Source organism: Thunnus maccoyii, chromosome 10 (genome assembly GCF_910596095.1).
Source record: "Thunnus maccoyii chromosome 10, fThuMac1.1, whole genome shotgun sequence".
Classification (NCBI taxonomy): Eukaryota; Metazoa; Chordata; class Actinopteri; order Scombriformes; family Scombridae; genus Thunnus; species Thunnus maccoyii.
This window is the reverse complement of record NC_056542.1, coordinates 16,777,150-16,802,956: the sequence shown is the minus strand read 5'-3', so window position 1 is coordinate 16,802,956 and position 25,807 is coordinate 16,777,150. Positions and strand designations below refer to the sequence as shown.

General features: G+C 41.2%; 2 protein-coding genes across 4 annotated transcripts in view; one reads left to right on the top strand and one right to left on the bottom strand.

The window, feature by feature from the left end:
• esrp1 (epithelial splicing regulatory protein 1) overlaps window positions 1-2,716 on the top strand; it is a 13,786-nt gene extending 11,070 nt beyond the window's left edge. For 2 of the 3 annotated variants that reach the window (XM_042425013.1, XM_042425015.1), the window contains one exon: window positions 1,313-2,716. In XM_042425013.1, coding sequence (XP_042280947.1) covers window positions 1,313-1,447 — 135 coding nt within the window. In that variant the 3' untranslated portion in view covers window positions 1,448-2,716. The remainder of the gene's footprint in view (window positions 1-1,312) is intronic. The other variant, XM_042425014.1, reaches the window with a different exon arrangement.
• A 4,020-nt stretch (window positions 2,717-6,736) lies between these two features.
• On the bottom strand, window positions 6,737-25,318 carry epb41l4b (erythrocyte membrane protein band 4.1 like 4B). Its single transcript, XM_042424388.1, has 23 exons — window positions 23,556-25,318; window positions 20,975-21,079; window positions 20,854-20,896; window positions 20,212-20,290; window positions 19,921-19,965; window positions 18,051-18,103; window positions 17,161-17,281; window positions 16,366-16,453; window positions 16,164-16,252; window positions 15,363-15,432; window positions 15,090-15,259; window positions 13,169-13,278; window positions 12,463-12,496; window positions 12,093-12,126; window positions 11,854-11,957; window positions 10,222-10,361; window positions 9,357-9,475; window positions 9,143-9,256; window positions 8,985-9,040; window positions 8,739-8,891; window positions 8,400-8,520; window positions 8,101-8,234; window positions 6,737-7,418 (listed from the first exon to the last, which is right to left on the bottom strand). Exons 1-23 carry the CDS (start codon window positions 23,856-23,858, stop codon window positions 7,355-7,357), a joined length of 2,349 nt encoding a protein of 782 aa, XP_042280322.1. The 5' UTR covers window positions 23,859-25,318; the 3' UTR covers window positions 6,737-7,354.
• Window positions 25,319-25,807: the final 489 nt, after the last annotated feature.

Below are 25,807 nucleotides of genomic sequence, written 5' to 3'. Positions count from 1 at the left end.
TGGATTTGAATCAATCCTTGGGTTTTGTTTTAAATCATTTTGATGGGGTGCTGTTTTCTCTGACCGACTCTAGGACCCTTGTCTTGCAGTTGGCTTTATCTGATAGTGGTTACTACATTCCTGTCCTCTCAAAAAGTCTTTTATGGGGTACAGCAATAGCCACGAGGGCTAATTCATTGTTAGCTAACTGCTGAACAGCAATTGTCCTATGATGGCTTAGCAACCGTAACTATGCACAACAGGCCTGTCAAGCTTTAGATTTTCCATAACCGTGCTCATCTAACAAGTTTGGAGGGTAGTATGTAAGTGTAAATGTATGATTTAAAATAGAAAAATCTGCTTTAAAGTAAGCATGTCCAGTTAACAAGCTTACTACCTACGGTGGAGAAATACCTGTTCAGAATGAAACATTCACTCCGAGATGCTACAGACTAAGCAGAATTTAGAGTAACCATAGTAGGGCTGCCACAATGAATTGATTAGTTGATATACAGAAATTTAATCAGCAACTATTTTGATAATCAAATTACCGTTTTAGTAAAAATATCAAAATTAGCTGGTTGCAGATTCTCAAATGTAAGAATTTGAAGCTTTTTTGTGCCATACATGATAGTAAACTGGATTTTGGACTGTTAAAGTAATGGGAATTTTTACACCATTTTCTGACATTTATAGACCAAACAAATAATTCATTAATCAAGAAAATGATCGATAATGAAAATAATCACTAGTTGCAACCCTAAACGATATCGGCTCTGTCCTGCTCTGTGTTTGGTTTGGACTTGACATTACAGCAACTCCACCCAAACTTGCACTGTCAAACTCATCGGTTATTCATCATAATTGAATCCCTTCCTCTTGTTTTCAGCCATCTCACGTAATTTTATGGTTTAAATTAGCTTACGCTAACTAGCCACAGCTAATAAAATCAGTTAGCGACAGTCATCTTTTCAACTGACAAAAGCCGTGGTGTTCGACTAGAAATAAGAAGCCTACTTTTGTTTACTTCTGCGTGAAATCAAAGACCTGTTGGTTAACTGCATGTGTGTCATGCCAGAATAGAAAGCTTGACAGGTGTAGCGTCAGTAAATTAGGCGGGACTTGGCAAATGGTCAGTTGGTGGTGTTGTAGCTAGTACAATAGTGCAATAGTTGGGTATTTTTGGGTAATATTCAGGCGGTTGAGAGGGTGATGGGTAACATCTGGTGCTGGTGTAAGGGCTTTGAATTTGTCCCTTTTACACTGAGATAACACTCTTCTGTCTCTCTCTTTCCTTTTTTCCCCTCCAAATCTCCCACCTCTCCCCCTCCAGAGTCCCGCGGAGTCCGTTTCTCTCCTGAGCAGCAGTCTGATTGGTCAGTCCAGCGGAGGTGATGCTCCTCTCATGTCCCTCCCCGCTCTCATGACCAAGCCGGCGGGACAGTACCTGGACCTGACCCTGCTGTAGGGTCACACATGTACACATATACAAAGGTCATGTGACGATTTGGTATATGTTAAAGACTTGTAATGTATTGTTAGGTTTTTTTTTGTTTTTTTTTTAAATTAGTCTTTTAGATGTGTTATTTATATCTTTAAGAACAGAAATTAATGTATTTTATACCAAAATCATTGTGGCCTTAGCCAAAAATAGCAGTTTTGTCTTATATTGCACAGTGTGTATTTTAAAAGCTTTATAGAGATTTTTTTAACGTTACAATATTATAATCACTATGATATATTTGCTAGCCAAACTAGAGAAGAAATACCTTGTAGCAACTGAGCTAAACCTTTTCTTTAAGCTTCTCTGTGAAGAATGAAAGTGTGTGTGAGTGTGTTTTAGTGTGCAAGAGATGAGAGTGAGTATTATGCATGGCTGTGTCGATATGTTTTAATACCTAATCTGTTTATGCAATTACATTTAATGTGTTTATATACATTTGATACAGTACACAGTGATTGTATTGGAAGCTTTAGTGCATGAAGAAGTTAGTAGTAAAACTTTAAGATGTTTACATAATGCCAAATATCAATGCACTGCTAATCAATAAGACTACTAATGAATATAATAGCAGTATCTTTGAATTATAACATATATGTTACACTGTGAGTTTGTCAAATAGTCTGATCCTTTCATCAGACTTCACATACAAAAATGTGACATCTCAGTTGTCATTAGCCCCCTCCTTTTACTCCTTTATGTAAACGCTATATGGGTTTGTTTCCATGTTGTGTAATGCCAATGTTGTCTTGCCTTTTGTTTCGGACTTACACCTGAACAGAGGACAGCCCCGCTCCTCTGTAACCTAACCTAAGAGGAATCCCGTCACAAGCTCTCAGATTACGTAGTGACGTTCGGGAGCCTGAGGTGGTTTCTTAAAGATTTTATTGCATATATTACTCACATAGGACAGCAAAGATTTATCAGTCCCTCACACTTTCCTTGTCTTCTTTCCACAATCTACGCTGATGTCGGGGAATGCCATCAAATAAACTGAATCCCCTGTAAAAAAAAAAAAAAAAAATCTATTTCTTTTGTAGATTGATCATTTGTAAATGGAGAGTTGCGAAGGAAAGGAAATGAAGGACACCTCTAACATTTATCTTGTGAATTTAATTGCCATTTGTGCCCTTCAATGTTACTGTTTGGGCTCCACGTCCTATAGTAGGACGTGTACCTCCTGCTCAGGATGTCCTACTGCGGCCACGCTGAAAAAATAAACATAACGTGAAATTTGCCAGTCCCCAGCTGTTTGATTTCACTGTTTGCCTTCTGCACGTTTTATTACACTGCGTTCACAGTGGTGTCTGAACTTTGGGTGGGTTTGTGAAGTGCAGGAGCACAAACACAGAGGTGGAGATGGTGATGACAGGATGTGGCTGGAGGTAAAACTGTGGGAACTCCTACACTGTCCACAGTGAATAGCTCTGCGTTTCACACACACACACACACACACATATGCTATGGCAAAGAAGCTATTGTCACTCAGACACACTAAGCACATTATCTGAGGGGATGGCCTTTTTTCACAGAGTGGAAAAGTGAAGAATAGAGAGAGCAGGAAGGGGGAAGAGAAGGAGGAAGGCAGACAAAACCATGTCAGACCCCCTCAGGGCAGATTTGGCATTGTGTAACACAATCTTTTGCACCCCACCCAACTTGATCCCTTTTAAACACACACGCTTTTTCTCCCACTCACAGAAACACACTGTCTGAAACCAGCATAGCAACATCATTAGTATCCATGCAACAAAGCCCAAAATACTTCTTTTCCCCTTCTGTAACTTTTATCATTGTACTGAAAGACTTTAGTAGGAAATATTTGTAAGTACAGAATCTGTTGAGCAATTTATTTTATTTACTGAAAAAAAAATGTCAAAGTGGTGAAAATGTTGCTATAAGTGGAACCGTTTTAGTCTATTTTAAAATGTTTAATGTTATAATTTACACAAGAGCACTGGAGTATAGCATATTAAAGATTTCAGGAATTAGAGTGAATGAAAGTAATTTAGTCTCTGATTATGTATAATCCAAAGGACATAAGTGACTGTTTGAAAATTATTTGCAGGAGAATAATTTTACATCATTGGAAATCCAGCTTTTAAAGAATTGGTTGAATTGATTTGAACAGGTTATGCACTTATGGATTGTCTGGAGGAGATATTTTTACTGGATTATAGGACCTCCTTCTCTCCCAATTAGAGAGATATTGATAAAAGTGTTAGATTTATATATATTGTTTATGGATGGTGTCTACAAAGGGAATCATTTTACATTGATTTTGTATCTGATTGATTGCTTATCTACTGCTTATAGAGTTTATCTGATCCACCTGTATTTGGATACCATTTTGAGTGGGCTGATCTCTATATCCTGGTGAACAACATGGATAATTATTGGACAGAAGGGGTTAATATTGTATTTGCTTGTTGAGTCTTGGGACTGCAGATCTTATCTTTAACTATACAAGGTTTCTCCTTTTTTAGGAGAGCTGTCTTTGTCCGAGTTACTGTCAGTTTTGGTAATGTTGCTTGATTTATATTTTTCTTACATATATACGATATTATACAGTCTGGATAGTAAACATTATGAAGTTATTTTATTACCAGACTGTTGGTTGTTGTTCTGCTTGGTTTAAAATACTTACTTTAAAAATATTATCTTTTGTGAGTGCCATTAATCACAAAGGTGCATTTTGCCAAAATGCAGAGTAAAGCAATCATGTCTCAATAACATAGTTTTATCTTCTAGTTGCTTGCGTTGTAACAGAACTATGGTGATGTTAAATATGTCATACAGAGTTAGTGTACAATATAATACATGTTAAGCACAACCTGCTCTGCTAATGAGTGAAATAAAAATAAAGCTGTGCTGAAGCTCCTCAGCAGCCTCAGTCACTTATTCAGTGAGAGTGGTAATAAATGTTTATTTAGTCACTCTTCAAGACCACAGAGCAGTTTAATTGCTCAGTAAACAGGATGCACCATTTGTTATGTTAACCATCATTTTGACAGTTGAAACTGAAAAAATTGTTCCATTAACATTTTAAGCTTGAAATCAGAGTTGATTTGAGAAATTTTTGAGAAGGATGTTGCATTTTTTTTCTAAGCAAAGGCAATTGTCCGAAGCCAATACTACTTTTTAAAAAAAATGTCAAACATGCTTCTTTACCATGGACTTGTTCTGTAAACTTGACATATTTGTTTACAAATTTCCTTTGTAAACTTTGTTTTCCTGTTTAAAAATTAATAAGGATATTGCTGAGAAAAAAAAAAAAGTCAAACATAGGTTTCAGCCCCCCCTCCCTGCCCCAGTAATTTCTGTACAGTCCCTTATTACATCTAACAATTTAAAGCAGGATGTAAAGCGCTGCGTTTTGTAAGGTTTGTTTATCTTTTCGCCCACATAATTAGTTCTGTCATGGTCCACGTGAGTACATTATGACACACGAAGACCAACAGACACATTCTTTTATTCATACCAGAACCTCTTTACCTCGTAGATGAATTATCTAGTGTTAAGTGGTTCACTGGAAGACAGACCAGAAGTGCAATTACAGGCTGATTCATCATACTGCACCTGATAGGTGTGTAGAGACAGATAAATCAGTAATACCCTTTATAACAACATTCCCTCACAGGGAGTGTAAGGCCGCCACACACACACACACACACACTTATCACACAGGGCGAGGCCGATCCACATTCCCATGTCAGTGCAGAGACCAAAGATGCTGCTATAGAGTTGTCAAACTGATGATGTGGCCTTTATTAAGATCCAACCGAGGGCAGGAACAACACAATTAACACAAACAGTACGGAGGCAGATCATACGTTGCCTCAGATGTGGTTGTGACAAAACGAGGGGCTGACAAAGTTGTTGAGCAGCACGGTTATGCTTAAACCTAAAGTCCAGTTTTGCACTTGATGAGAAACTCAAACTGCATGTAAAAAACAAAACAATGTTCAAATGTTCCTCATGACAACCTGTAAAACAAGATAAATGTGTTCAGCTGCCACAGGAACAGTTACTGCAGATTTGTCTCCTTCTAGTGGGAAGATTGAGGCTGCAACTTGTCTGCACACTAAAACCTGCACAGACTTGCAGCACAATCTCATCTCAACGTCTCCGAGACTGAGTCAGAATACACTTCACTTTCAATTCACTCTGTCCAGACAATCAAGTTTCTTAAAAACTCAAATGCTGCAAATGTCTTGGCATGTCAAAACAGATATCTGACTGTTAGAATAAATACAGTAAGGAAGTAAGCATTTACAATGTCTGCTCTGTTATCAGCATATTAATTACACGTCGTATTTACATTTTGAACAAATTGATTTGAAAGTGAATTTACTTTTAATGATAGATTCACCTTTTTCAGTTCTATCTAAAAACAATTACTCATGTGCCGATATGTACATAGAAACTGTTTTTAATTGATCCTTTCTTCCTTTGTAATTGTGAAGCGATAGATCATTTCCTAAAGTGATTCTAATGTAAGTGATGAGGGACAAAAGCTACAATCTTCTGTGCAAAAATGCATTATTAAGTTCAGCTGAGGTTAATATGAGGCTTCAGTAGTCTCTGTTAGACAAATCAAGTAGGTAACTTCCAAGGATAGTCTTTTTTCCAACAATACAAAGTTAGTCTTTTTTGTACCTTACTGAGTTGTGGTTGAGGAATATGGTAACTTTGGAAGATAATGTTTTAATTATCAAATTCAAAGCTTGAACTTCAGAACTCATTTATGTAAAAAACAAGGACTGTGGATTTTGTCCCCCATCACTTAAACTGAAACTGCATGAGGAGGGGCTCTCTTCCTGTCCAGTATGGACAGAAGAAACAATTACAGCAACTAGAAACAGTTTCAATGTACATCTGGGCGTGTGAGTATTGTTTTAAAGGGGCCATATTATGCCTTTTCTGGTTTTCTGTTATTTATATACTGTTATGATGTTGAATATCTATGCTAAACATGGTCAAAGTTCCAAAAATTTAGATTAACGTATGTAGAAATTCTCCCTGCAAGTCAAAAATGCCTTGCCAACGAGCTGAGGCAGCTCGACGTGCATGACAAAAAAGAAAGAACAAGAAAAAGTAGTGAAATCCTACAACTATAGTTTATCTCAGGGTTTGCTGACGTAGCCTCCCTAGAAGAAGTCGGCCGTGACGCAGCTTCCAGAAACTAACAGAGGCTGAACTGAGGGGCTGCATAAAAAGTCAGCATAAGATAAATAAAGGAGTTTTTAACTGTAAATCATGCAAAGATAGTCCAGTAGAGCCCCAGATTAAAAACACAGACATGTAAATGTGCATAATATGGCCCCTTTAAGGTAGACTTTAAAAAGCGTGAACCTATCCTTGAACTTCAGACTATCCTTTTTTTTTAAAGTGTCGAGATTGACGGCAGGAGCCTGAATCCCTCAACAGTCGCTGTCTGAAACACAGTTTAGGCATCAACAAGGACACATGATGATGAAATCACATAAAAACTAAAAATACCCCCAAAGCAAATCAGATAAACATCTCATCTTGTAACATATTTATCATGCAGGCAGCACCAGTCACATCTGTAGCTTTCCTGTAATCAGTGTGAATGTGTGAGTCAGTTTGATTCGAGCTCACTTACAGTTTATACATTTTCAGTTTGATGAATATAAAGATCCGTCCGTCTAAAGTAACCATTAAGCAAATATAACAATTGCCTTTATGCAAATATACATATATTCATAACTACTGAATGTAATATGCAAATATACATATGCTGATTGCAGCCAACGCCTTTGGATCTCCAATTTCCACTTTCACTTTCCACGCTTAATGCCTGGTCTGCTGGACCTGGCAGCGATGTCACAGGGGTCAAGGGTCAAGGTCTCAGAGCTCCGTCATCAGGAGGGCTCTTAGTATCTTCTCTCTGTCCAGCCTCATTTCCTCTCCGCTACAGACAAGGAAACATACAAGACCTCATCATTTCATTTTATTTTCCAATCTCACTGAGAATAAAATATCTTTTCCAAAACAGACTTGGCCAAAAGAGCAGCAAAAACATTTTTTCAAAGCTAAATAAGATACATACAACACAAACAGTTTAAGACAATCAGCTACAATGATTAGTCGATTAATCAATTAGTCGACAGGCAAAAAATTAATTGAACTGGACTGAATGAAATTGATTAAGTCACTGTTTTGAGTCAATTTTTAAGAAAAAATGTCCAAATTCTTTGGTTCCAGCTTCTCAAATATGACTGTTTTCAGCTTTATTTAGTCTTCTAAGATAATGAATTAAATTTATGACTGTTGGTTGGGACAAAACAAGACATTTGAGGACGTCACTTTGGGCTTTGGGAAACTGTGCATACAATTTTTTTCAAAACTTTCAGAAATAATGTTAAAAGAATAAATGTAGAAAAAAATGAATTGCCCAACAGCGTCACAGTTTCAGCTCAACACAATGTCTTTTTACACCTAAACAAATGTTTGTTCTAAAATGTTTTCTTCTGAGAGAGAGACAGAGAGAGAGAGAGGGGGTACAGCACAATTTTACCCAAAAAAAATAGTTTTATAGCAAGATCACTGGAGAAAGGTTTTAATGAATATAGAGCAGAGTGGAGGCTTGTTACCTGTCGTTATGGGCAGCAAGGTAAGGGACCAGGTGAGGAATGGAGCTACGGTAGTAAGAAGGGGAGAGGTGGGGAGAAGGCGAAGGAGAGAGACAGCACGGACTACCCAGTTCCAGTGCTGGCATATTATCCACCTGGAATACACATTGACGTATATATACACACACAGAGACATTCCTCTATTTACTCACAGATAATGACTGAGAGGCTGAATTAATCCCCCTATGAGTGGAGTGTAGTTCACTGAACAAATGGCTTACTTAAAGGTGTGTGTGTGTGTGCATAAGTGAGAGAGTTACCTGTGGGTATATGGACGGTTGTATCTGTTTGTCCAATGAGCTGCTAGAGCCTGACTTTGCTGCACTCTGGGAGGAGATTGCTGCGAGTGCTTCTGGGAGATTATCTTCATCTTCGTGGTTACTGATGAACGAATGAAATGAGAGAGACAGAATGACTTTCATGACCTGCAGATTGCTCTGAGCAAAATGTCATTTTCAAAGAGCGGAGATAGCATTACATGTGCTTCAAGTACCCAGTGGAGTATTCATTTCCCGAGTGCAATTTTCCTCTTATAAGAGTTCAAGTGCTGGTCGGCAGCGCTGCGCTTCAACAAGTAATCAAAGGCGATGTGTACTCACAAGCTGAACTGTCTGACCAGTCGTTTTCTGCGGTTGGTGCCCGTGTTGGGTTTGGGTTGGAGCCTTTCTGGCGTTGGGTTGCGCTCTTGCCGGTGGGGCGTTTTGTCTGAAGTCATACTGGATGCAGCTGAGTCTTGAGATGAGCTCTGATACCTGAAGACCAGAATCATCACATTGAGAGTTTGTTATAAATAAACACATGCAGAAAGATGTGTAAACACGTAAAGAAAGGGTGAGGGTACTGGCCTGTCATTGAGGGTCTCATTTGAGTTCTTTCCTCTAGGTGTTGCAGGAGCTTCCTTCTACATTGTGGAGGAGAAAAGGATGCAAGTATCGCTATTAGTTACACTTCACAGTGCATGCTGTGTTTAAATGGGTAGGAGGGAGTCATCTTTGGTGCTCACCCTGAAAGCTGCTTCCATTTGGGCCTTGAGGATGTTACACTTGAGGTGGTCGGGGAGCATCGCCGGGGAGGCGGGAGGGTGGAGAGACTTTTCCGACAGCTGCTTCTCCTCTCCCTGCCAGCGAAACACAGAGAAAAAGTGAGGAGAGGTCTGGGAAACATCTCACTGAGAAATAGCAACTGGAAAGCAGCAGCGTGTATGAAATGTGTCTGACCTTGTCCATGTTGACGTGCAGCGAAGGCCAGGGAGGAGAATCACTGTCCGACTCCAGTGCCTTGAGAAGAGATTGAGAGATGTCCAACTCATCTGCCGGGCAGGGAGGAACTCGACGTTCTAATACACACAAAGCCACATGTGCCATTATATAGATTATTAAACACTTTTGATCGTTTAATCTGAACAGACTCACTGGGTAACTATTGGGGGAGGTTTGATGTGGGAGGGATGGTGAAGCTGGTATCTAAATGGTATATTGTATTAATGCTTTACATTAATGTTTTAGAATAAAAGACAGAAATACAGAAAGAAAGAAAGATATGCAATTATGTTAAAGGTGCAGTTCATCCAAAACACAAGAAGTCTTGTAGTATCCATCACTGAGAACTCTGCTTCAACCCCACCACAATGGAGGTGAAACTCTGGATAACACACAGAGCTGCTTTTAACAGTGACAATAAAACTGTTTCAAATGAAAACAACCAGTGAGGTCTGTGGATTATCCCACGTAAACAGGACATTATTTCTAGAACAACACATAACTGTTAAGGTTTTTAAAATGTTAATTTACAATATTTTAGCACCACAAAGTAAATCACCTGCACTGTATTGGAGTGACAGCAGAAGTCTTCATGTCAGATATTTCAAAATCTGACCAAATGTAGCTGCACAGTTAGATACCACTGAACACTGAACTACACTATAAGTAAGTGGGAAAATGTGTTTTTTTGTGATTTGGGTGAATTGGCCCTTTAACAAAATACAGGGTTCCTGGCCAACACACAGCCCTGATCATAAAAAGAGCATTCAGTCTAGAAATATCACAGATTTGCAGACACACACAATGTTTGGACTGTACTCACTGTTCTTGGTGTGTGTATGGCAGAGCGTGTCCTGGCTATGTGTGTGGCGGCGATGGTGGTGGTGGATCTTGCCAGAATACGAAGTCTCATTCTCCTCGATGCTGAACTGATGGTCTGAAGCGGGACCACTCAGAGGGAAACTGAAGATGACACGTGCAATCAAAACAGATAACCCCCCCCCCCCCCCCCCACAACCACCACCACAAACAACAACAAAATGCCAGTTAAAACTGCTTCCTCCACTTTTTCTACCAGCTGTAATAAAACTCAAAAACAGAAGTTCATGATTTACTGTCTAATCATTTCAACTTCATGATTCCTATTCATCAAATAAAACCATCTCACTATAGATGTGGGAAAAGACTGTATACCACTGTTACAAGTGTTACACCAAAGGACAGATCTTTGCATTTTTGCAATTATAAACATTCAGTTTATTTGAGAAGTAATATGTTAACATCCCTAAAGGCACAGTGTGAGTATCTGAGTAAACAGAACAGAGTAAAAGGCGCACTACAAAAACATTGGCCACATTTTCTGTAAACAATTGGTTGATTTCATAAATCCATAACCTGATAGAGCATCAATGTAAAGTTTATTTAAAAACCTCACAATGAAAGCAAAACCCCAGATATGCAGGACTCTAGTTCATGCTTCTTTCTCACACTCAGCTACATACTAAACATAAAGCAGCTTCATCCCTAAAAACCAGCATATGTGCAGGATTGGACCCCCTTTCACCTGATGAGAATTACCTCATTCAGCACTTGCATCGCTTTATTTCTTCTCTAATTAAAGTGGATAATTTAACACAAGTCACAAGATTTCTAAGGCATGAAGAATAATGTCATCTTCCAGGCAGATTTGAGATCTTGCAGTAAACATATTATGGGATTAAAACACCAACCATGATTACATGTAAAGCAAATTGAGGCACAAAGCTATTAAATCTTAATTGTAGTTGGGTCCTAGTGGTGTCTTTTAGTCCACGTAAAAGATAAGGTCCTTTATCCTTTTTTAAGATATAACACATGAGGGAAGGTGACAAATGGATGATGGCGGAAGTGATGATGGTGATGGAGACAACGTCTTCCGTTGAGTCCATCGTCAGAGCTTCTCTCTCTGTGGCGCCAGTCTGTGTTAAGTGTCAGTTTTAAGGGTCTCGGTTTAAAACAGAGCCCGGGGTCAAACAGAGGTCAGAGTGCGGTCATGACCTTGTCCCTGTAAACCACGCTGATGGATCCTGGGAAGGTGCCACTGGTTCGCTCCGGTACAGGAGGATGACTGGACACGGGACTGGCAGCCTCGAGAGAAGGCCTGAACACACACACACACGCACACACACACACAAGCATGGAGGCAGATGAGTTGGACAGACAGACAGGCAGGTACAGACAGACATATGAGCTTTATGAGTGACATGAAGTGTGATGAAAAACAGATAACGTGGAGCGCTGAACAGCGAGCGCGGGATGAGTGACTTTGTCTAAAAATAGAAACTTGCCCTCCAGTCAATTTCTGATCAAGGACCGCCTGAGACAGATGGTACACGCGTCACCCAGGAGCAATTTCACAATCGCAATCCTCGACACTGAGCATCTCTACGCCACGCTCTGCCGTTAGCTATCTTACCTGTGCGGAGGCGCGCGTCCGGAGGGCTGCAGGTAAACTGGGGGTGTGAGAGCGGGATGTTGCGGGTGCCACGGCTCATGACCAATAGGAATGTTGTGCTGGTACTGGAGGGGAGGAGAGGATTGAAGAGATGCTGAAATTAAATGTTGTCGCAAGGGCGAAGCCAGATCAGTGGCTGCTGCGTGTGTGCGTGTGTGTGTGTGTGTGTGTATGAAAGTGGGTTATCTGAGGTCACTCACTGGATGTAGGCTGGGATCAGGGCTGGCGTGAGAGCTGGGAAAGAATGACAACAATCATTGATAACAGATTAACAAACAAACCGAATACACTCATCTTGTTTATTCTACATGGTGTGTGTTTTCAGCAAGAAAAATATCCTTATAAGTGGTGGAAAACTCTACAAACTTTCTTCTTTTTCCTTTTACAAAACACTATTTTAGTGTTAGTGTTAAGATTATCCAGGCCGTTATGCGGATTAAGGTCAAGGTTAGTGGATAAGGAGTGAATGTAATAAATGGAATGTCCTCCCAAGTACAATAATATGAATGTGCATGTTTTGTGTGTGTGTGTTTAGGTATGTTTGTGGGTCTTTCTAATAGTCTGTTTTACCTGATATGTGGCGGCTTGGCTGGAGAAATGGCAACTAAGAGAGAGAAAAAGAGAGAGAGAGAGATGATGTTAGAGAAGAAGAGCAGAGAAAGAAAAAGCAGGACTCTGTGTCTTTATTGTTCTGTACTTGTTCACAGGGTTTATCTAGCATGAGTCAGTTTTTTTTCCATCCCCAGACTCTTTAGATGATGCATAGATGTTATTACTCTGGCACTCAGCTATTACCAATATTTGAATCTTTATTCATTTTTATATTCCAGTGCTGAATGGCTGTTCCAGATCTAACAAATAAAACGCATTTGTATTAAATACAGTCTGCACTTTTATGTAGGATAGACGCCTGTGGGTCTGTGAAGCTGCTGTTGCTCACAGAGGGTGTGAATCAATCACTGCAGGTGCTTGTGACAAAGTAGAAAGGTGACACTTGAGTCTGGCTTAAAAACGTGACTCACTTTCTTTAAAAGGAACTCGTTAAATTACTGCTTACGCAATTTTTGAGAAAAACTGTTAGAGGGGCCTGCAGCTTTTCCTTTTCTCTGAAGAAATAACATGTTCAAAGCTAAGATATTTAAATGGTCTGATTTGATTAAAACAGCTATGCAACTGTACAGTAAGTGACCTTTAACGATAATGCACTTACAGTAAAGGCGAACACAGGGGATGTTAGTCATCAGCGGTTTGTACAGTAGGTGCTGATAAGACTCACCTTTGCCCAGTGACTGTGTGCGGGAGGGGTAACGCTTGCTTGGTCTTCTCTCGAATGTGCTGGCTCGTCTCAGTCTGCCTCCATGAGTGGCCTGGTACTCTGTCTTACCACTGAGACAGACAGAAGAGGGGGAATATTATTGTGATGTTCTACTTATTGCTATTACTACGACTTTAGGTAGATAATACAGAGACCAAATAGACTGCAGTCTAACCTTAGTGATAAAGTTTATACAAGGTGTTTTTGGGTGCTTTAATTCACTTAAAGGACCAGTGTGTAGGATTTAGTGATATCTAGAGGTAAGGTTGCAGATTGCAACCAACTGAATATCTCTCCTCTCAACCCCGCCCTTTCAAGCATGTAGGAGAGCCTATAGTGGTCACAAAACTCACAAAAAACATGAAAGGCCCTCTCTAGAGCCAGTGTTTGGTTTGTCTGTTCTGGGCTACTGTAGAAACATGGCGGTGCAACATGGTGGCCTCTTGGAAGAGGACCTGCTCCCTATGTAGATATAAAGGGCTCATTCTAAGGTAATGAAAACACAATGATTCTTAGTTTCAGGTGATTATAAACTAATTAAAACATACTTGTGAATATTATATTGCATATCTGCCAATAGATCCTCCTAAATCTTATACACTGGTTCTTTAAAAGGATCTATTGTACCACTGTCAGGAAAAGTGTTACCACAGTTTGTTCTGCATCATTGTATGTGAGACGGAATCATTGTGACAAGTTTGGGAAGTAGCATAGGCAAATGGATTAGTGTATAAAATAATGGTCATTTAACACGAAACTCAGATTAGAGAAATGAACATGAAATAAGTTTTATAGCTTTTTGAATCTTATGTTTTTGCTCTGTACATTTTTATGACTAAATATTTTTAGTGGTTAACAATATAAAGTTAGGAGGACCCTGGTCAGTCAGGGATCTTTGTTGCATGTCATAAACATTTCTCTTCCTTTGTTTCCTGTCTGCCACTTCACTATCCACTGTCCAATAAAGGCAAAAATGTAAAAAAAAACAAAAAACAAAACAAAACAAACAAAAGATTAAAGGTTAGTTTGTTAGTTTGTCTTGAAACAGCAGTCAGATGCCTATTTGAATATCAAAACATACTGGCCATTAACAGATCCCTTCTTAAAGCAATTCAAAATACACAATCCTTGTTCTGTGTAAAAATACGTGCCAAACTTAAGCTGAAGCTAACATGAGGCTGAGCTCATTAAATTAAGTGGATATCTTCCAAAGTTAGTCTGTTTACTGCACAATTCCCTCTTTGTGTTACTATCTCTCCACTGCAGCTTATTACAGAAAAAGGGAAACACAAAGAGGGAATTTTTCACTAAAATACTGTAAATTTCAAAGAGACCACTGCCTAATTTGGAATCACATTATGCAGGGAATGATTACAGAAAGTAAAACCTGTTTCAATGTTCATATGGACACCTGAATATTGTTATGAGACACACTTATTAAAAATGTGAGCTTATCCTTTAAGGGTAAGTGACATGAGTATGGTTATTATATTCAGGACTTCCTGTTTTTACTGTAACTCATCTGTTGTTTATCTACTAACTCCAATGTAAAACAGACTTCATACTGCTCTGACAAATGACAGGAAGTGACCTTCAAGTGTGAGAATTTGCTTCGACCATCTCTGATAATAGTCAGAAGAAAACAAACAATATGAAGGGAATATCTCAGTCGCCATAGGAACAGATCCATGTAACCATAGATACACTGTAACCATAGATACAAAGGCTCTGTTTTATGTGACACACTATTCCCCATATGCTGGCACTAGTGCTGGCCACAACTAGATGAGTGAGCCAACTTGTATAATCCTTCTTCAGTACAGTTTCAGTCGTCAATAAGACACAGTGAGTGATGAACAGGTGTGTTGTCTCTGAGCTCTACCTGAATCTGAAGCGAGACCCGAGTCGCGTGAAGTCATTGCGGCTGGCCTTGCCCGTGGCCGGCTGACGTAGCCGGAAGAAGGCGTGGCTCTCCACCGCGCACTTCCACAGGTGTTTACAGGTCTTGGAGCTGGCCAGCTGGAACACAAACGTATGCTCCTGCTCCCGGCCCTCCACAGTCAGAAAACAACCAAACACAGTCAGTCACCTTGCAGCTGTGTGTCTGTGTTCGTTTGTTTGTGTGTAGACATGTGTGCGTGACAAAGATACAAACCTGATCGTCGTCCTCCACCACCACCAATGTGAGTCGACTCTTTTTAAAGTCCAGCCGAGTGATTTTGGGCCTGGATAACACACAGAGACACACAAATACACAAGAAAACCAAGAACTCTCTATTAGTACCTCAAGTTTGAGTGTTAATTTAAGGTTCCTGATACTCTAGATCAGTGTTGGCAACAATATTGACCGAATTGAGCAGATCAGTTTTTGGCCATGAATTACCAGTTCACAGTAAATATAGTTTTTTTTGAGTCATTGGAAATTTTTATGTTGTGCTATTAGTTACATTTATTCAGTCACAAATCATTTAGAAGTGCCACAGTAATATCTGGCCTCATGTTAAACTATTCAAATTAGTTCTGCTCAGTGAGGTATACAGATTTAAAATTAGGGAAAAAGAGGATTGTTGGACTGCAGCTACTCAATTATATTTTCAATTATAGACTAACGGTTTAGCCTATAAAACATCAAAAAACAGTGAAAACCATCATAATTTCCTAAAGCATAATGTGATGTCATCAAATGTCCTGATTTGTCTGATGAAAACCCAAAAATATTCTATTTGCTGTATTGCAAGACAAAGAAAAATATTTGACCATCAAATATTTGGCCTGTTTGTTTAAAAAAATAGTTTCTGATTAATCGGCTAATTAATTGACTGACTAATCGTTGCGGCTCTAAAGCGCTGTGATGGGATCAGTACTCACTATCGTGATATCAGTGGAAAAGAAGTCAGATCGGTGCATCTGTAGTTTAATAGGACGCAATGATTAGAGAAACGTTTGATGTACTTACCAGAAGAAGAGGCCGATTTTATTGGAGCCCTCAAATACTAAGATGCCAGTAGGAGTGAGACCTAGTGCGTATTCTCCTCCATCTCTGCCCTGAAGATACAACACACACTTTAAGTTCTCAAGAATACACATTTGCAATGTAGTGACACAAATCAAGTGATACTTTGTAAAATGATAAAAAACACACACACACATACACACACCTTAACAAAGTGCATATCTACTCCGTAAAGCTCCAGCCACTTGCATTTGTTGAGGAAGGAGATCTCTGCTTGAGACGGGCTCTTTCCCCTGACGATACAAAATGAGACACCATGTTGAGTTTTCACAACAAAAACATCACTCCCTCCATCACCTCAGCTCTGACACTGTGTGGCAGCTTGATCTGAAAAAACAAAGCTACCAGTTACGCCTGCATGGCTTCTACTGGTAATTGGTGTTAGTTCTAAGGGAAATATTGAGTGAGTAACTTTCTGGCTGCGTCCCTGACTCTTTCAAGGTGTTGTGTGTGTGTAAGAATGACTGTGTGAGATGTGAACTCAGTGTGGGTTTGTCGGCTCTGTGAAGCACAGCATATGTGTATGTAATCTAATCCGAGATGGGAGCGATCAGACCCGCGGCTGGGTTAAATACTGCCCGGAATCAATCAAGACCCTCCAGGGATTAATCCCTTAATCCTTCACACACAGACCAGTGCGAGCGAGGCTGAGGAGGAGGAGGAGGAGGAGGAGGAGAGAGTGGAGGGACAGTGAAATTTAGACGCCCTTGTCAGTGGAAATGCAGGCATTGAAAGCCAGCAGCGGAATGACTTTCATCCAATGAGGAGATAAACCTGCTCAGGTCAAATTGCCGGCAACTGGACGCCCTCCAATGAGCTGCTTTGACACAGCAAAAAATATTCTGCATCCTGGATTTTAGTCCCATTTTGCATGACCTGTAATGTCCAGAATAAAGCCCGACACTGACATTCACGATGGATCGATAACTTGACATCTCACCTGAGGTCCAACCACCTTCCAAAGATGTCCGCCTCCATGGCTTCACTCTGTTTAGGAGTGAAACGAAACTCCGACACCAGCTCAGGAGAATGCTCCAAGGGGTCACAGTCTCCCAGCTCGCCTGGATGACGATGCACACAGACACACATCAGTTCAGTACAGACGCACGAAAAACAAGAAATTCTGAAACACACACACAGTGTCAGGAGAGCAGCGCGGGAGGTGATGATACTACTGACATTTCCTCTTTAAAGCTGCAAATTTGTTCTCAAACAGCTGCAACACAGTATGAAAGCATGCAGTTGCATACTAGAGACTTGTTTAAGACAAGCAATTCACTGTGAATAGTGCATTAGTTTTTTGTGTGATGATGCACTCGTAAACACAAATTGTTTAAAAAAAAGTCTTTGCTGGTGCATTTGAGAGAGATTTAGAGAGATTTTACAGGCTGCTAAAGGGAAACATTTTCATGCAGAAAACCAGGAAACTCATACTGTATTTTCACAGTTTGGCTTATTGTTTGATTTTCTGATGCCACAGATCATAAATTCCTTGCTTTATGACAAGTTATCTCAAATCTTGGACGCACCAACAAGGAAGAGTTCTAAAAGCCGTTACTGCTCACAACTACATCATTATCCAGACGATAAAAAATCTTTCATGTTTAAAATCTGCAAGTTGATTTTCATATCACACTGAAATAAAAGGGAACAACCTCCTGAAAGGTAGAAAACGAGTCTAAAAGCTCAGAATATGCTGTGAAAAACAGGTGGCAGTAATGTGAAATAAACGATTTGTACTTAATGGGCTAAAATATACAAAACTCCATGTGTGGAGTTGTAAACATAAATTAATAAAATTTTCCTGGTGAGGTTGTGAAATCTACTTACTTTGTAAACAATATGCTGCCAGCTCTACCGAGACGTCATACGGACATTTCAATCTGAAGAGAGAAAAGGAGTGACACTGCTGTGGTGAGCTGTTTCCAGTCTGAGTGCTTCTCACACTCTCACAAAATCAAAAACACTGTCCTATTCATAGTGTGATGTGTACATGTTATCATGTGTTGGAGAGACATAAAAGTGTCTGAATACCCTAGACTCTGTGAGTGTGTGTGTGTGTGTGTCAAGGAGGAGAGGAGCAACCCTTTTCCTAAAATAAGCAGCCCTCTACTGTTCCTGATCTTGAGCTTTATAATAGAGCTGGACTCAGGGGATCCGTGGCCCAGATAGAGCCAGGAGAAGGGAGAGGAGTAACACACTGTATGTTTGTGTGTGTGTGTGTGTGTGCATACATGCTTATGTTTGTACATAAGAAGCAGACTTTACTGTACAGAAGTCCCAAAAACTCTCATCTAGGTGACCTGTGTGTGCGATCGTGCAGGTGAGCGTGTGTATCCCAGGTTGTGAGATGCACAAGTCCTCACAGATGAAGAGGAATTACCAGAAAATGACTTAAGAGAACTTGTTTTTGTCCTCGTGAGGAGGGAAATTTATCTTAGGGTGAAGATTCTCTTCTGTTCCGGTTAAGGTGAGGTCAGATTCAGGCATGTAGATTCAAGGTTATGATCCAGGAATGAATATTCATTAAAGCATTAAAGGACATGTTGACATTGTTTTCAAGTCTGTGTTAAAACAATGCTTACGTGTCTATATGTATATTGAATCAGTTTTTGCTTACTGTAATCATTCCTCCTGTTCATACTGGCTATTTTGATCCCTTCCTACGGCCATGTTTGGACCAACATTAGTCCTGTGAGTAAAAATACAACCCGCTCATTCATTTGAATGGGGGCAGTCTGTTGCTCTTGTTGCCCTTGTGTTATTTTCTACTATTCTAGTCTCTGCTATGCTTTGGGTTAGCTCAAGGTGCTTCGCTCAGCAGTTAAATTTCTGTGGTCCTCTGACTGGATGATTGAATGAACTTCTATGTGTATATAATGTATATGGAAGTGTTGTGATGCTTCCCCGCACACCTGTTTAAGGTCAGACAGACCTACATTTTGACACTGATAAATATTCCAGCAGTAAGCGAGACAGTGTGCAGGAGTTTTTCTCATTTTTTTTCAAGCTGCAACACAATTTGGCACCATCCAGCAAGACGCTCCATTGGTCAATACTACTGTTATCTACTGTTTACATCACCATCGGCGTGAGAAAAGATCAAATAGTTGCCACCGTGATAACTTCAAAGACTTGTAAAATTCTGACTCTGAGTCTTACAAACCACCATGCAGCATTTTGGCGTCTGAATACTTTCTCCTCCTACATTCATCCCCTTTCTCACAGCTATCCATCCTCAACGTCCAATACTTCCCTCATATCAGTAAACTTTTACTCACATACATGGCATAGTACTTGTCTTATCTTGCTTTGAGTTTTCAGGAAAGCTCTTTGCTCAAGGCCTTAGCTTCCAACCTCTCTAGTATTGTTTCTTATGTAAATGATGTCTGATGTAATGACATGGACAGAGCCAGGCTAGCTGTTTCCCCCAGTCTTTGTGCTAAGCTAAGCTAACCAGCTGGTTGTAGCTTCATATTTACAGTACAGATACAAGAGTGGTATCCATCTTCTCATCTACTGTTTGGTTTATTTCCAAAAATGTCTATTCCTTTAAACATGAAAAAATATACAATATATACTGTATATTTACGTAATATATAAAATTGTGGTATGTGTGTTTATGACTTTGTATGTATGTATTTATGTTTGTATGTATGAATTGCTGTATGTCACTGCATTAACAATGACAACGACTTACTTGCCAGACAGAATGTCTTGTCGAAGCTGCAGCACAAACAGATACCTGTTGGGGAAAAAAACAACAGTGCAAGAGAATATAAATCAATTGATATGTCACCAGTGTTGCCTCATCTCTGTCACATAATTTGTTCTAACAAGTCTCTGTCCATTTGGCCTTGATTTGAATCTGCCCACAGCAGCAAAGTAATTAGCCCCTCATCCCCTTTAGACCTCATCACGAGGCTCTGGAGAAAACTCTGTGTGTGTGAGTGTGTGAGTGTGTGTGTATGTGTGTGAGAGAGATTTTTACCTTGTAAATTCCTCACGCAGGTTATTTGGCTCTGAGGAGTAAAATTTCACTCTGAAGAACAGTCTGAATGGCGGACCATCTAAATGAAATAAAGACAGAGGGCAAAGTGTGAGAAAAGACTGTGTGTGTGTGTGTGTGTAAGAAAGACAGAAAAGAGGAAGGGAAAAGGATGGAGAGAGATGAAGTAGTAATCTAGTGAAAATGAATTAAAGCAAATCTAATCTTTTTTTATCCATTTTATCTAATTCTTACACTCTATTCTGCTCATCCAGTCCATCAGTCAGCAGGCCACAAATCTTCATTCATGCATATTATTTCTTTCCTGTTTCACTTGAACATCAATCAGACTTTCTTTCAGGCTCCTGAACTACAACCAGTGAAGAAAAGACCAGCCAACAAGTAGAACAACATCCGCCTCTCCTCCACCCCTCTTGTACCATTCATCCCCCCTGTTACAAGCTGGAGAGCAAACAAGGGTACGGCTCATAACACACATGCTAATCACCATGTAAACATTCGATAATGCGCCACCTGCTCTCCCACTTACCTGCTTCCACATGCACATGCAGCACACTGCACATTTCCTTCACACACACACACAAGTTTATGCCTTATTAGAAAAATACCCTGGCACGAACTTACCTTGGATCTGCTTCTTTATAAGCTTGGACATATCCAGCCAGTGCTGAGAGAAAAAAAGGTGAGAATGAGTCTCAGCTTGTGGTCTAAGGGCTTGTTTAAGAGTGTGTGTGTGTGCACTCACTGAGACTTGGTCTGCGTCCATGTACTGCAGTCCAAAGTAGTCTGTCTCAACCAGATCTATGTGATACATGATCTGGTCAAAAAGGTCCTGGCCTTTGGACTTGCTCTACAACAAAAGAACAAAAGGTAAATTATTTGTTCCAAAAGGAGCATTGTGTGTATGTTTATTTTTATCTCTCCTGTTGTAGTAACAGGATCTTCTCCGGATTAATTGAGTTTCACTGTTCAGGTGGTTACAGAATTTCTGATGATTTAGGCATGAAATAGAAAACAGACCTAGTGTTCATATCAGGAGCGTAATGACTTGTAGTGGACATGAATGTGGCTGTTTGTCCATGTGTGTGTGTGTGCTGCATCTGGGTCAAAGAAGAGAAGGACAAGCCCCTGAGGGAAAGGCCCTTATTCAGGCCTTTATCATTAGCACACAAGTGTGTGATTGCGCTTGTGCCCCAAACTTTATCTGGACAGTTTACGAGCAGATGTGCCACATCGCCTCGTTTGAAGACCTGACCCGAATCTGCCCCGCATATAACACACAGTGGGTGTGTAGAAAGATGACAGCCTTGTACTTTGGATCCTGATAACCACCAGTCTAAACTTCCTGGTGAGTGTATGAATGTGTGAGGAAATCAGTGGTATTAAGGGATTGGGGACAGAAAAAAAAAAAAAAAAAATCACCAGAACACTCTTGCTCATTCTGCAGTGTGTAGTTTAGAGAGGCTGATTGAAATCACAGCCCTCTATCACACGCAGAGGCAACACACAGTGAAGTGACTATTTTACTGTTCCTGTTGGTTGTATTCAGCCTGAAGTGACAGGCTAATGAGCTTTAGGCGACTTCAGTGCACCTGTGTCAGTGCCTGTGGGAAAAACAAGAGGACATGAGCAAACTTGTTCCAAAACACCCATGACTAAGCTGCCAGTATGACGAGCCATGTGTCATTTTGTGTTATTTGTTGGAACTGCGTTACCTCGGCAGAAGCTGTGGCTTGAGCGTTATTGCTGTAATCTCGCTGTAGGACAAGAGAAAGTCTCCCCGCTCTTATAACTCACTACACGCCGGCCGGGTGCTTGGAGGTGACGCATGCACGCAACAGCTTCAGTGACACACACACACACACACACACACACACACACACAACCTTCAAAATGAAAACATCTTACAAGAAGGCACTTACGCATGCATGCCCACACACTCGCTCATCATCCATCCCACCTACCCTCCCTGCACACTCGTAGCACTCGTTTGTGACACAGAGTCCCCGCAGTGGTAAATCAGATCAGGGAGTCGGGGAATAGAGAGAGAAAGAGAGACATGGATGGAGCGAAGGAGGAAAAAGGAGATGAAGAAGAAGAAAAAGAGGGGGGGATGAGGAGGCAGAGTGTGAAAGAGTAAAGATGATGAGCAAGAGAGCAAGCCACAGAGGGAGTGTAAAAGAAGATTAGGAGGGAAGATGGCACAAGGAAGAGAGCCAGGGGGACAGCAGAGGAAAATCAGATAGACTGAGGAAGAGTGAGAGAGGCAGAAAGTGAGAGGAAGATGCTGTTAAAGAGCACATAGGAGAGGGCAGCTTCAGGTCTATCATAGTTAGATTTCCCTGTAGTCAGAATGGGAGAAGTAATGTGATGAATTGGCTGATCATAACACCATCTGGAGCTGCACCTCTTGTACTGTACAGAGAAGAGACACACTCGCATACACACACAGATACTATGTAGGCCACTATAACACTACAGGCAGCGAAACTGAAACTTTTAGTAAGGTTAACTTGTGTGTGAGTGCCAAACTCCAAAAAGTCACATTTTAGCGCAAGGAGTTTTGTTAAGGTCGATTTGAGCTTGTGATGCAACTGGCTGAAACCGTTAAAAGTCAAAAAGTTGGTGAAAAATGCCAAAAACAGTAGCCCAGAGCCCAAGAAGAGCTCTTCACATTGCTAATTGTGTCTGAAAAACAGTCCAACACTCAAAGGTTTTCAACTGACATCCATATAAAACAGAGAAAAGCAGCAAATCCTCACATCTGAGAGGCTTAAACCAGTGAAAGATAATCATTTCAGCTTGAGTAAATCAATAATTAAAATAGCTGTTGATTAATTTTTGGTCAGTCAACTAAATAATGAATGGAATAATTGATTTCAGCTCTACTTTGAACTGTGTATTTGCTACTAGAATGAGGAAATAAGAGGATGTAAACAAACAAAATATCTAACCAGAGCTGTGTTCAATTTATGAAGATAGTGGAAAACTTTTTTAAATGAGAAAATCTAATTTCAAATGTTCAGACAATCATGTGATGCACTTTGTCCTCACATTCTCAATTTAAAAAGGGTCTAAAACAGTAAATTGAGCCCTGCTTCTGTTGGCTAACTGGGATACACCTGTCACCTATTTTGCATGGGGACCCCTGGCATCCACACATGGTCTCCGCGGGGTCCCCGGGCCACACTTTGACACCACTGATCTAGGCTACCACCTAGTCCTGCTCCATGGGGTCGTAGCTACTCTGTTTACACACACTCGGCTGGCCAGTGTAAACACACAGAGCCGCAGTCAGCAAACCGGACAGGTTTCAGCTCACTCACAGGCAAATCCACATTGACATCCGAGCCGTCCAGCAGCAGGACCCGGCAGGTGATGGTGGTCCGCGCCGTCCCAGCAGCCGGGATGTGAACCGACGCTCCCGCGGCCACCACGGCGGGCGCGTGGACGACCTGCTGCTGATGAGCCAGGAGCAGGGGGTTCCCGGTCACCCCTCCCGCACCACCACCTCCTCCTCCTCCTCCTCCTCCTCCTCCTCCCCCCTTACCGTCCCGCTCGTCCCTCTCTCTCGCCTGGAAGCGGCTCCGTGAGCGGCGGCTGAACGTCCGGCGCAGAAAGCCCATCATCTTCCTGATCCACAGGGAGAGGAGGTCCGCCGCGCTGCGTGCGTTAAAACAGTCCCACAGACCAGTCGGTGCAGCCGGGGTCCTGCTTCTGCCGCCGCCTCCTCCTCCACCTCCTTCTCCTCCTCGTCCTCCCCGGGGCGAGGAGTCACTCAGCAGCCACGGAGGAGACTTCAGGGCTGCCGATCAGTCCAGTCGGCAGCAGCGGGGGGACTCCAGCCGCATACTAATGAAACTCACACACATCGACCACCGAGGCGCCAACCAGTTGATTTCCAATCATTTGGCGAGGTGTGAACGACAGGACTCTCTCACGGAAATACATGCAGCCCTCCTTCTCCTCCTCCTCCTCCTCCCCCTGTCCTGTCCTGTCCTCCTCTCCGGTGCACCTGCCTCCTGCTTTGCTCGCTGTTGCGCACCGACTCTATGTAAAATCCCGAAGAAATCCCGGCCGACGCTCCGCAGCGGGAACCCCTGAGTCACACGGTCCGGGGAGGGGAGGAGGAAAGTCTTGTCACCTCTGGACCGGACGGTGCTCGGTAAGCTCTTTATTCCCACCGGAGAGCCGAAACTAGTCTACCTCACAGGTAAAAGTCAACCAGCGAAACTGGACAAACAGCATGATCTGCGCCTGCGTAAAAACACAAGCGCAGAACAAACTTCTGTTCCTCCCGACTGGCCGACCCCATCAATGCCAGTAAAGTAGCGCCACCTGTCTGTCATGTGTCCACCTTAGGGAATAGAGTCCATAGCAGACCAGTAGCGGTTCCCAACGTAGGGTGCAGGGTGGCCCAGGGGTCGCTAAAGGGCTTCCAAGCGGTCTCCAGCTTTCAGTCTCTCCCGAATATTTTTCACATTTTATCAATTCAGTGAACTGATTGATTATATTTCTCAACATGAGGATATAAGAACCATCTCCACACACATACTGAATCCTTTACTGTTTATTTATGTTGGGATAAAAGTGATCAAATTAAACATATTGAGATGAAACATACTGGAATCAGCCCATGAATTGCCCCCATGTGTAATTTATTTTTTATCACATGCAATTTTGATTTTTAAGTATTGTAAATCAGAAAATATACAGCCCATTTCCAAACACAAACACACAAATGTCTCTTTAAATCTTAAGTTTCCAGCTCATCTTTACACACACACACTTTGTCCTCTTGCTACATTAAATTCTTTCACATGCAGCCACTTTTCCTGTCAACCAATCCTGAAAAGGAGGATCTTGTGTCTTCCAGTTACTGAAAATAAGTTGCCATCCTATCATTATTGCCATCTGAGTCCATTATACATTATCAGATTTTAACTGTAGACTGAAAACATGACCTCAGTAGCAGCTACAAACCTGGTCCTCGCCTGCAGCATAAGCACACAAACCGACACGGATGTATGTGCACTTTACAGACCAAACTGCTCACAAATGTGGGGTTTTTGTGCATCAGACTGGTTGTTTTCCGGATGTGGTTAATCTAATTTATTAGTGAAGTGATGAGATACTGGAGTCATTATTGCATTATAAAGACTCTACCAACTCCACACGCCTGCATTATACTGTACCATTATGAGTAAAGAGCCCCAGTAAAACTGACAATAAGGATTGCATAAATATCACAGCTAAACTATGAACTATAAATAACACCTTATAAGAATATCATCACCGTCATAAATCTGCAGATACTGCAGTCCTCAGCAATATTACAGGATCTTCCTTAAAGCCAATATTTTGTCATAACCAGGCAGTCGGGGCTGATTTGTGATGCTGAGATAGTTGCACTGACATGATGCCAGCTTTAGAGGCACTCAGCTGAAGGTTAAATGAGCAGACTACTCTTCACTCCAGTGAGCAGCTTCACTCTGCAAGGAAGCGTAGTGGAGAGGAGAGGCTTGCCTTACCTATAGGATACCATCATGGCTTTACAGTGTGCCAATATAAAGAGAGA

Excerpts from the sequence above, each read along its gene's own strand:
- epb41l4b (XM_042424388.1), bottom strand. The coding sequence starts at position 23,858 with ATGATGGGCTTTCTGCGCCGGACGTTCAGCCGCCGCTCACGGAGCCGC. Across the intron at positions 15,260-15,362 it reads TGGTGGAGGACGACGATCAG|GGCCGGGAGCAGGAGCATAC; the intron begins GTTTGTATCTTT and ends CTGACTGTGGAG. Across the intron at positions 9,476-10,221 it reads CCATACACACACCAAGAACA|AACGTCGAGTTCCTCCCTGC; the intron begins GTGAGTACAGTC and ends TGTGTGTATTAG.